Raw genomic sequence first — 12,699 nt, 5'->3', positions numbered from 1 at the left:
GTCAACATTGTCAATCAGCATAGCTAACACACATGTTGCAAGTGTCTGAGCGAGAATCCATCAGTGCCTCCATTTCATTCTGAGACGTTTGGTGTCCGCTGGTATGTTATGCACACTTTTTATAAAGCTACTATAGCATCTACTTTATGTAATCATATTACAAGCTGGTTTGGAAGTTTATGGCTCAAATATTGAGCCTGGTTACGATGGTAGGGAAAATTATGGGAACAGCCACACACCAAGACATTTTTTTAACAGCCCACTATTCGGCAGGCCAATAGGATTTTATCTAAGCTTTTCCATTTATTGAACGCTAAGTAAGGGTTTATTAATTTCTGGAAGGAGGTACAGGCCCCCAGTTGTTGTAAACATTCATTTGTCCCTCTGTCAGTTAAACCGAATCTATTTATAAACAACTCCTGGAGGATAGACAGAAAGGGAGGTACTAAGATAATTATGGGTTTTCTTATAAGCATGCAAAGTGAAATGTACTTGCTTGCTTGTAAGGTGTGCATGTTTTGAGATAAATAAGTTTTAGTAAATTTTAAATGGAGCAAATAGCTTTGTGACTAGTTTGCTTGTTTTTTCAATCTCAATCTCTCATGGCAAACAAAGTAACCTTTACCCTGCACCCATTTGTATTATATGAATGTGTGAATTGTACCTCCAAGTCTCGTGCACTATCAGAAGCAGCCTTCTCCAATTCAAACCGAGCTCGCTTGTGACTCAGCTCCATCTGCTTCTTCTCTTGGTCCAGCTGAAGGTACCGATTCTGAGAGTGAACCCTCTCTGCTGCCTCCAACAACTAAAAGGGAAGAGAAATCAGTCAGTGCAGAGGTTGCATGTTCACACCGCCTTTACGCAGTTTACTGTTGATGCTGTCAGTTCCTGTATACCTCCATGCTGCGTTTGTACTGACTCTGCAGGTTTCCACTACCCGCTGAGTGCTCTGACAGTCGCTGTGGAGGCTCAGTGCGGCTGATGAAGGAATTGAAGGACTTCAATGTTGCGAACACAGTGGTGTCATCTTCCAAATCCATTTTAAGAGTCACTGGAGTTGCAGTGCACAAAGCAAAGGTTCAGAGTAAGAGCAAGGGTCAGTAAATTTATATTGCAGTGTAAGAAACACAACTATTTCAGCAGGCAGATAGATAGATAGATAGATAGATAGATAGATAGATAGATAGATAGATAGATAGATAGATAGAAGGAGCAGTTTACGTTAAATAAAAGACAGCTGCGTAATAGTAACTGACATTAGCTTGACTGCTCACAAACACAACAAAAGAAGCTGTGCAAGCTAACCTAGCAGTTAAAAACAAAAGCTAATATTTGGTCGCTAACGTTACATTAAGGTTAAGCTATGTCACGCTATTCTCGCATTTCGTTTAAACTGTTGTTCTCTCTCCTATGTCACTTCAGACTAGGCATGCTAAATAACATTTAAAGTGTATTAGTTTCTAACGTTACAGCTAATGTTATTCTGAGGGTGCTAACCAGCTACCAATCTTACAAGAACCAACTAGCATTTACGTTATTACGGTCTCGCTTGGAAGCATACGTCCTCACCTCAGAGCTGACTTGTTTGTGAAGAGGAGCAAGTTAGTCGTAGATAAGTTATCTTTGCTCTGCTAGCGTGTTAGCTGCACACATTGCATACTGACAGAAATCCCTCCAGTTTAACTCGAATGAGATGCGTGTAGTATCGCGAGACTTTCGTGCCAGTTCGCGCGAGAGTGCCAGTTAGTTCACAGGCGAAGGATATGGACAGATTCAATCTCACAGCACTCTAATGTTTTACCAAACTAAACACGTTTTTCCCTTAGTGGATGAGTAAAGTTTATAAAGATAAAAGCCTGTAAGCTTTTTAGACCTCAGGACTGAATGAACATCTGAACATCTGTCAACTTTTCAGGTAGCCTACCTGGTCTAATAAAACTGTGAAAAAAACACACCCTGTAAAAATACAGTATGTTATCATCAATTTCATATTGTTCAGTCTGGCATCTGTTACGTACCTGAATGTGTGTGACTTCACTGACATCAAAACAATGTAGTTGCATAGTTTGTCCCACAGAGAGCAGCACTACTACATTCATCAGTCCTGCAGTATGATGAGGGAACCGATCAGCAGCAAGCTGTGACTGGCTCCTCATTACTAAAAGGCACATGTCATTATTTAGCATGAATAAGTGAATATGGATAGTGTGCCCACACAGCAGACTGATCTGGCACTCATGGCGTGCATTTAGCACTGGCATCAGGCAAATGGCTCCAGGTCCTGATTGTACAGTTTTAAAGATGGAAAATAAGGTATGGGCTGATCATGGGTCACATGAAATAACATCAGAAGCCTGAAGCATTAAAATGTATTGAATAACCACAAATCACTCCAATGATGCTCTTGAGCTGACCTTGATTTAGCAACAAACAGACAGTGTCACCAAACCTTGTAATGAACTATTACTCTCATTCTTATGCATCCAGTTTGCTTCTACATAAATACTTCATTCATTCCCTTGAGGAAATTCATCCTCTGCGTTTGACAGCCAGAGTGGAGCACCCAAGGACAAACTCGAGTTCTCTGACAAGTGCTGTGGTCTAAGGCAATGACCAGAGTATTCCTTACACCTAGCATACATTGATGTCTTCAGATGTGAGAAGAAACTGGAAGGCTCCCCACCAGTCAAGATGGAGAGGAGATGTATAGGTCACATGATTTTCTGAATTCTTCGCCCTAGAGATTTCCAACCTTAACGACATTTGCGCAGTCTGCAGGGCAGCCCTCTGGAGAGCCACAGTCGCCAGTGCAGAGGCACTAGGATGTATGTTCACATAAATGTGAATATATGGGTTGAAAAGGCACAGAATAGACCAAGGCCTCATCTGAATGCTGAGCCACTGTGTCTTCCAGAAAAACAGAGAAAAAAGCTTCCGGCTCAGCAGTTGTTGCTGGGAGGCGGGTGAATGCGGGTAAGGAGCAACACTTTCACATCTTGGCCTTGAGCTGAGCAACAGAAGAATAAGCCGCTAATTTACCACACCAAGTTCCCAGTGGAGAGCAGCAGCTGAGGAGGTCAGAGCCGTTGCCCTTGCTCACCAACATTTATGCCAGAAAAGTGCTGGAGTGCATGAAACAAAAGCTAGGGGGAGCCACAGAGGGCAGTTCTTTTAAAAGTTGCGAGAAATCCAAGGGGGAGAGGGTGGAGGAGTGTGAATTTGTCTGAAAAGGTCAGGCAGAAGACATGTCCTCTTCAGAGTGACACAAGAGCTCTCGTTCTCTCTGTCACTGTCTCTTTCTTTCTCATCGCTTCTCCCCCAAGAGTATTCTGCCGGTTTCGGTCCGCTGTCCTCACACCCCTTGCCCCTTCCCGCCTCTCTTGTCTCCCTTTCTTGGACCCCCTATCTCCCTCACTTGCTGGCTAATAGCACGATTTCCTTACATTCTTTCTTTATCCTTCAGCCTGACTCCCCCGTCTCTCTTACCCTCCTCATCGTCGCCACCTGTCCTCGCCCTCCTGAGGTTGGCCTGAACAAAGTGATCTATGTAAAATGGCATGAATGCGGAAAACACACACATTGAGATGCGCCTACACATATTCACACACACACACACACACACACACCATAAGAAGTACATCAGCAGAAGTGCCTGCAGATGTGCCCTTCACCGCCATCTGTGTAAAAGCAGCTCACAAAAAGCCATCTTACATTCAGCAGCTTTTCCACCCACAGCATGTAAACATCATCACAGACATAAATACTCCTTACGTAAATTGTAAAGGATTAGGCAGCTGACATCTAGAAAAAATTAGTTAGTTAATTTTGTTACCTTGTCTTGTTGGCATCAGTGTCGAATTAATGTCAGAATGGTGAGAACTAATAATGATGTTATTCAGATAGCTGTAAAGAAGGCTTTAGCATCACCAGCCAGAAGTTGTAGTAAATGTACCCACATAATTGCTACAGACTATTAAGTTTTTTTCCACTTTCTTTTCATCCCTTTAGTGCATTTGAATAGTCTTTTCATCTTCACACACATATACGTCCTTGTAATTGTAAACTGCGAGGCATCAGGTTTTTTAAAGCTACTTTTGATTTTTGAGTCAAGATGTCAAGATGTGTGATGAAGAATATACCCCTCGTGGGAACCGCTGTGTGAGGACTTGAAATAGAAATGAAGTCAGTCAAATCATGTTTTGCTCACAGCAGCCAGAGAGAGAGGTCACTTCAAGGTCACCCAGACACAATGCGTCGCCACAGTGACTATTGTAACTGTAAATCTATGAGGGGAAGACAGAGGTGGAAAATGGACAATTAGGAGGAAAAAAAGGATAATAAATAGATAAGATGGAGCAGAAGGTGATGACAGAGAAAAGGGAATTTGCTGTCATGATGGGTCCATAAAGTGGGAAGAACAGCAGAGACAAAAAGAAGGAAACTGGGGAAGAAAACGGAGAGACAGACAGAAAACAATGTTAGACATCAAATGAGCAAAGGTTAAAGAGAGGAATCAATAAAATGGTGATTTTACACTCTTCTAATGAAGGAGGACAGAGTCAATAGCTGATTCAGGCTTCCTGTGTTCTCTAGCCCCAGGGAGTACTTTAACAATATTAGTTTATGTGTGACGTGCATGCTCATACGCTCGCACGCACACACACACACACACACACACACACACACACACAGACACACAAACGGAGAGGCAGGATGATGCATACAGAGACCACGATCCGAGGAGGAATTAAAAATAAATCACACTTACTAATTAATAAAATAAGCAAACTCAGTGGAGCAGTCAAGATGTGAAGGAGATGCATGCATGTGATTTTCTGAATTCTTCGCCCAAGGGATCTCCGACGTCCACAGCATTTCTGCAGTCTGCAGGGCAGCCCTCCAGAGAGCAGCGATGTTGTCAGCGCAGAACACATCACAAAACTATGAGCAGCCCGAAATGTATACAGAATATACGTAAAACACACTCGTTTCATAAAAGCGTGTGTTATATTCTGTATGATGTGAGTGTTTGTTTGTGTGTGGTCTGCATTATATTACCATGAACTTCCATCACCTGTTTTTCGATCAATAATCTACCCAACAGCGGTCCTTCGGGAGTCATTTAGCCTGTGAGTGTGCATGTGCTCATGTGAGCCATCAGCTGGAATACGAGCAATTGCACAGATTCCTTTAACCTGCAGGGTGGCTTGACTGACAGACACGGAAATAAGAAGGATCAAGGCGTTGCTGCAGGTGAGTTGGGTGAATGGAAGGAGAATAATAATAAAAAACACACACACACACACATCGGGGGGAGAAGGAGGAGGCGTCATGGTGGCAGCAAGAAGGTGGGATGAAGAGGGAGAAGGGGAATAAAGAGGAGATAGGGAAGGGGCAGAAGAGGTGGAAGAGGAGCTGTGGAGGAAAAAATGGAGAGAAGTGGTGCAGAATGAGTACAAAATGTGGAAAAACAGCTGCAACTGAGTGTCAGATAAGCAGCACACAGGAATTAATTCCATACGGAGATGTGTGTGCTGTGAATGCAGTGTGCTGATACTGCAGTTCCTCTTGTATTTGATTCTAAAGGCTGATACGAATGCCAGTAAGCACAGAGTCAATAATGGATGATATCAACATCATTAACCCCGGGGTAAAATTCCTCTTCGAGGGTTGCAGCTGTTTATGATGTAGTGATCCATCTTGCTCATTTTTGTGTTCAGTTATAACCCTGTTTCCACACTTATTAGGTTGGAAAATATTTAAAGGGCATATTTTTTATTTTAGTGACACATTAATTTGACTGCTGTCTTTGAATCATGTTAGTGAATCTTTTTTTTTCTAGTCAAAATGCGTTCAGTTTCACCAAAGTCATATAAGCCAATATCCAATCTGAAGCCCCTTTATTCACTATAATATGTGATACAAAAGGTAATTTGAAGTCTGCCCGAAAATGAGCCTAATGTGGTGTATTTTCTTCACCTCAGCTAAAGCAGGAATTGTTACCAGAGACTGTAGACAAACATGCACTTGTGTAAGTGTGGTGTTCAGGGAGCAGACAGGACTTGCAGGAGTTGGCAGGAGACTATGGAGTATACCCAGAACACGCTGCAGGGATAGTTTATCTCATCTGGTTTGAGAAGGATCTCCCAGGAAGGGCTGAAAAAGTTGCGTGAGGAGAACAATGGCTGGACTACCTTGCTTATCCTGGACGGAAAATGGATGGACGGACGGAGGCAGCATTATGTGACACGCTCAGCCACTGATGGAGAATGACTCTGAGGCCAACTTACATGATCAAACTCTCTAAACACAATCAGTAAGCTGAGTAGAAGTGAGACAGATGAAGGGTATGACGAGTAACAAAGAGCTCTGAGAGGGATCAAACAAGAGACACTGCGGCGACGTGCTATGCAGCTTAACTATTCGCCGATTGGGATTCTCCCAAGGTGTTATTGTTGTTGGGTAAAGAAAGACAACATGGTGGAGCCTTGGTTGAGGTGGAGAACTTGTCAGTCAAGAAAACATGAACTCAACCTTCTCAAGCTACAGTGTACGCAGAGGGTGTGCAGACTTGTTAATTCCCAGATGTTGAGCTTCATGTCGGAATATACATACGTGTCAGGAAACTCAATTTCTGAGCACATTTCAGATTTTCGCAGTCGGCTGACAGCATGTTGTTTGGATCACTATCAATTCATGACCTTTACTGCTTTGCTTTCCTCTTGGTATCAGAGGGTTTATCCATTTCCAGCAACAGCCTACCACAGCCCTGATTCCAAAAATGTATTTCGATCATTGTGACTATCGTAGCTGTCGACCACTCGGGTTACCTGTGGAACGAGACTGCTTGTCATGGACTCAGTCACTGACCACCCGCTTTACCTCATCAACTTCATTGATTTTTGTAAACATCTGCTTATTTTGCGTCCGATGCAGCAGCATGTTTCAAACAAGTTGGGACAGGAGCGACAAAAGACTGGGAAAACTGTGGAACGCTCCAAAAACACCTGTTTGGATCACTCCACAGGTAAACAGGTCGATTGGTAACAGGTGATAGCATCGTGATTGGGTATGAAAGGAGCATCCTGGAAAGGCTCAGTCTTTAACAAGCAAGCATGGAGCGAGGTTCAACACTTTGTGAACACAGTTGTAAAACTGTTGTCAGTAAACACAGTTTGTTTGCAGATGATTGCATTCTGTTTTTCTTCACGTTTCATCCACTTCCCAGCTGTTTTTTTTGCTGGTTGGATGCATTACACTGGTCGGATATGTTGGCAAACTGTACTTCACTCTAGCCCAGGCAGGCGGTAAGACTATATGAGGTATTTGACAAGCAATTTGCCTCAAGATGTAACACACTGATACAACATGATGTAGATCTTTTTGTTTATTTGTTTCACTTACATGAATGTAAAACATGACGGAAATATAAAAGCATGTGCGCGGGTGTGATAAAAGCCTGTAATGGCTTATGACAGCCTCATCTAATTTACATTCTACTCTTCTGTCTTGCAGCTTTACACTGAATACTAATCTGTCTGTGGAGATTCTGAATACTAATGCGACTGCACTTAAAACAGACCTGTAAGGTATATCCCTGGTAATCAGTGAAGCCTCAAAAATTGCCTCCATTCTTCTCTGTCATCCGCATGACACTACGTAGATCATGACTCTTTCCTGCATGACCTTTTGCAGATCTGATAGCTTTGACTGGATTAATTGCAAGTCAGATAGAGGCTGACACGTCACGGAGTCTCACAACAGGGACAAGTAGTGGGTTATCATGAGAGGGACCAGTTTATAATAGCCGTCAGGCCCCTTGTATGTCATGCAGTCAGCACTTTTGCCCTATTGATGTGTGCATGTTGCTTTATTTCTGAGCAATGTAAAGCTTTTTTCCAGCCAACAACAGTTGGTTCATTTATCATCTAGCCACTCGAGCACAGAGGAGCGCGGACAGATTCAGAGGACTGCGGTTTCTCTTCTGGCTCATTCACATACACCAAGGTTAAAGAAACAGCAAGAGAGTTTATCGGGAACCTCAACAAATGAAATATGTCCGCTTTGAATACCAAGATTGTCCTCCCCCTCCACTTTCCCTCGACACACTGATGACTTTTCTCATTACCTTCCTTGTCGGAGAAATGGGGGAGACTGGGAACAATGATAAGTGGTGATAGCTCTGCATCATCTTAAGGCTGGAAATCATTGTTTAAAACACAGCTCAGATTTTCAAGCACGGCATGTGCGACATGCTCTTAAATGAATCTTTTTGAGAAATCAAATATAGGTCAGTTAAATAATTGTAAGGTGTGTTTTCTCTGTGTGTCATACTAGCAGCGTGACTCTCGGTTTGTCTGTGCACCACTTTGATCCAGACTGAAACATTTCAATAACTGCAGAACATGACAGCGCTGTCACATGGCCAAATCTCAACATCCTTACGTTTGATTGCCACAAAAGTTTGGACAAACATTCATGTTTCTCAGACAATGTATCCAAAGCACATTTGTGATCCCTTGTTTCCTCTAGCGCCACCATGAGGTTGACATTTGTGGTTTGGAGTGAAATGTCTAAACAACTGTCAAACAAATGTCAAGCTTTGGTAAAAATTTGGTTTCTATTTCTAATGTTAGCATGCTCACACACTAAACTAAGATAGTGTACATATATTCTACCTGCTGAACATCAGCATGCTACTGATCATACATACATACATACTCATATTCAGACTGTTTTTGCACTGATGTGTGATTTATGATAGAATACTGGTATTCTACTGTTCTGCTGTAACACATATATATATTTATAACTGTGCAACAGTGTAAATGCTTTACTTTATCCGTATCCACCATGTGCAATTTGTGTAAAAACTATGAAATGCTATACAATTTTTTGGCTGTATATTTTCTATGGGAAAATTCTTATTTGGGTGTGGTGGAGTATTCCCTCCCCCCGCGTGCTTGATTGCAGCCCACTGCTCCTGTGTGTGTTTCACAGCATGGTGCTTGTTGCGTGTGTGTGTTTCAACAGAGATGGATTAAAAGCAGAGAAGAATTTCCCAGTCTTGGGATCAATAAAGTAAATAAACTTAAAAAACTTAATATATATAGTCAGCTTTTATTTTGTATTTTATATTTCTCTATTCTGTTGCTATATTTTTCCAACTGCTATTACCAAAATTTCCCTGGCAGGTGTTAATAAAGGCTTATCTTATCCTATCTTATTGCAATTGTGAGCATATTAGCATGCTGGCATTAGCATTTATCTCATAACACCTCTGTGCCTAAGTACAGCCTCACAGAGCTGCTAGCGTGGCTGTACACTCTTGGTCTTGTTGTTGTGAGACAATGTTGAGTGACAACACCATAGTTATCTGTGAAAGCCCAGCTATTATTTATGTATATAACTAACAAACCAATCCACCATCTGTCACTTTTCCTTTTAAATTCCTCTCCAGGCATTGATTAAAACCCCCAAAAAACTCATCAAAACTCGTTGAAAAAAAATCCTTTGACAACACATGAACGGCCACAATTTCTCCTTTTACAGCTTTGCAACCAAAAACAGAACACAACTGCCATCGTTCATCAAAAATAGTCAAACTTTGCAAAATACGTGGCTACATCTGGCTTCATTTTACTGTAGCCCCACAACATAAATTGATGGGATTGGTTCCTCAGGTTTTTTACGTATGAAATGCTGGCTGCTGGACTTCATGTTTGTGAGACTGTCATTGGTCCACTGCGGCTCCGAGGTGGAAATGCTCAGGTATGATGTTGAGTACTTTTAAAAAGAACCATATGGACTTGTTAATGGTAATCTTAAAAAATAGCTTTTTTGTTTTTTCATGGGAAGGGGTCTTTAAAATGTGGCATTTCATTCCATATACTTGTTCCGATAAGATATACATTAAATAAATAAATATAATATTTCATAGTTCAGCTCAAATAGGAGTCTCTGTTCCCTTGAGAAAGCGTGACTTGTTTGTTCATTCATATGACATAGTGCATTTTTCACCTTTTCACTGAACCCACCCAGAGCACTTATGCCTGGTGAGAATTAATTATGACCTATCGGGACATCACGATATGAATACACATTATGGAAGCCAGTGGCCTGTGGCTTCACATCAGGGTGCAAAGCACAATACTTTTTTCCTCACTGCTAATCTAATTGTGGAGAATTATAAAGTCAATTTGAGTGAAACGCAACACAAAGAATTCCATACGAGCACATATTAGATAGTGGTAGAGTGTAGTAGGTGCTCAAGTTTATTAGCCTATAAATAGCACACAACAGTGCAATATATGCAGTGACCCATATAACTGGTGTTTGATACTCACCTCTTACATAGTGCAGTCTAAATAAACACAGTCTTTCACACTGTCCTTTGCTTCAGCTTCTAGCACGTTAGATGATGGAGATGCACCTCTCCGCCCCTGGCTGAGTCAATTAGCCGTCTCCATCCACAGATCAACCGCTGGCTGTGGGTCAAATGTCTCTGTCTTTGACGGAAAAGTGCATCCGGGCTGAGAGACAAGCGTGTGACAGAGGAGATCTGCGCTTGGTTTTTATCACGCTGACATCTCCTCTCACATGCTGTGCTGCTCAAAAGCAGCGTACGAGACAATTTAACCACCTTGTTGATGTTGGAGTAACAATCCTGGTTGCCTATTTTTCCTGCTTGCTTTAAGTGCATCCATTATTACACAGTGGAGGGTCTGTCAAGTTGAGAGGTGTTTTTTGTGATGTCCTCGGATCCGTCAAATAGCAGCCCCGAAACTTCACCAGTCGGCAGCTTTGCTCTTATCTCCCTACTGATAGTTTGTACAATGCTCATTATCCAGTTCTCCCCTTCACAACAATATGCCCCTCTGACATTCACTCCTAAACCCTCAGCGTAGGAAGACACAGGACGTGTGTGTTTAGCCTTATGAAATGCTTGGATAAAACGTCACACATAGCTTGCCGCTTTTCATTCAACTCTCACCCTTTAGCAAGTGGGCGACGGAACTTTTCAGCTTGAATGTCTTCTTTGTTAGCTACAGCTTGTGCCACATTCATGTGCTCCTTGCTCTTTGTGAGTCTCAAATATTGGATGGTTGAAATTCTGTGAGCCTGTATAAAATGCACCTGTTTTGTCTGCTAGATGTGGATGCCAGCGACATATCTGGCACCAAATTTCGTTGTACTCCTCGTTAGAAAAGGCCACGCACACCTTGGAACATCCTGTGACAGAAAAGTTGTCTCTCATGGTCGGGTTCAGTTTGATGTTTCTTTTGTAGGCGGCGGAACACCAAAGTAGGCACTTAATGTCTGTTGTTTCTTGGACATTGCTCACAGTCGGTTACTTCCGCGGGTCAAATGTGTTGACAAGAAATACATATGATGCGATGACCAATAACCGTTGCTTCCTTTTTCTTCTGTTGAGTGTTTAATGGTGGTTGGCATCCATATACTGTATGTTGCATTATCACCATCTGCTGGACAACTTCACAGCGCAAACTATTAACAATTCAAACTATTTAGAGTGTTGATGTGATCCCATTCACATCAACATTGTCCATTCTGTAATACATAAATATTCTTCGCCACTGCCAAGTTCTTGCTCGTGGGGGAATTGTTGTGCCTCTGTGGATCAAAGAGTGACTCTATATGGAAAGTGTGCTGAGACAACCTCGATTGTGATTTGACGCCGTATGAATAAAACTGAACTGAAGTATAACCCAGAGCCAATTCAGCTGCTGCCCGGCACGTAAAGGCATGTTTTGAAACGCCTTTCTGATTTTTGTCATGAATGTGTACCTGCGAACCAACTATGTGCACCCCGTACGCATCGTATTTTCACAGAAACTAATCTAGAAAGCATTTATGGACGTCAACAGATTCATATGTTTTTATATTTACAGTCTATAGTTAGAAGACTGTAAATATAGAAGAATCTGTATCAGTCCAGTGTCAGTGGTTTTGTAGTTTTAAATACTCCACCCTGTCTTTGAGTATGAAAGAGACAGTGAAAATGGAAAATAAATAAGAGAGAGAAATATAAAAAGCCTTGCCTGATAGATCGGCCTATCTCACATAAAAGGCCTCTAACAGTAGCAGTTGTGTAGGGTTGTGTGTGTGTGTGAGTGTGTGTGTGAAAGAGAGAGGGCTGCATGAATCCCCTGTCTTATCTCCTCCAAAAGGCTCCAGTAAAATGTTATGACAGTTTTTTTTCCTTTTTTTGTCATTAGTGTTCATTCATTTTCAATTTTTCTCTGTCATCAGACACGCACTGATTCACACATGAATCCACATCCAGCTCCTGTTTTCGCTTTCGCCAAAAGGTTCAGCTCATCATTTTGTCACTGATTATTTCTAGCAGCCCACTTTTGAAATCTGTCCTCTGTGGTCCTGTCAGCAGCCCCCCTCTGCACTTCAAACAATAAATACTCAAAGGGAGCTCAACAAACAACAAAGATAGGTGGTGAAAAGGTGAAAGATGAGCTGAAAAACAATACACAACATAAAAAAAAATTCCCTATTAAGAGAATAACTTTTGACAGAATATGTATTATGCATTCTGTTAGTCTCTCCGAGTTATTCATCCTGATTGGATTATAGGCAGAGTTGTTGACAGAATACGGGACAATTGGAATACAATATTGATAAAAATGTTTTCAGTAGTGTATAATCACCTGAAATTAAGGATTG

General features: G+C 41.8%; 1 protein-coding gene across 1 annotated transcript in view; it reads right to left on the bottom strand.

Annotated features, from left to right (window-relative positions):
• The window catches only part of mad1l1 (mitotic arrest deficient 1 like 1), a 53,176-nt gene extending 51,503 nt beyond the window's left edge, over positions 1-1,673 (bottom strand). The window contains exons 1-3 of the mRNA XM_041934312.1: positions 1,570-1,673; positions 897-1,051; positions 665-805 (exon numbers count right to left, since the gene is read on the bottom strand). Coding sequence (XP_041790246.1) covers positions 665-805; positions 897-1,040 — 285 coding nt within the window. The 5' untranslated portion in view covers positions 1,041-1,051; positions 1,570-1,673. The remainder of the gene's footprint in view (positions 1-664; positions 806-896; positions 1,052-1,569) is intronic.
• Between the last annotated feature and the right edge of the window lie 11,026 nt (positions 1,674-12,699).

This window comes from Chelmon rostratus, chromosome 3, assembly GCF_017976325.1.
Source record: "Chelmon rostratus isolate fCheRos1 chromosome 3, fCheRos1.pri, whole genome shotgun sequence".
NCBI lineage: Eukaryota > Metazoa > Chordata > Actinopteri > Chaetodontiformes > Chaetodontidae > Chelmon > Chelmon rostratus.
This window is presented reverse-complemented; position numbering and strand designations above follow the sequence as displayed.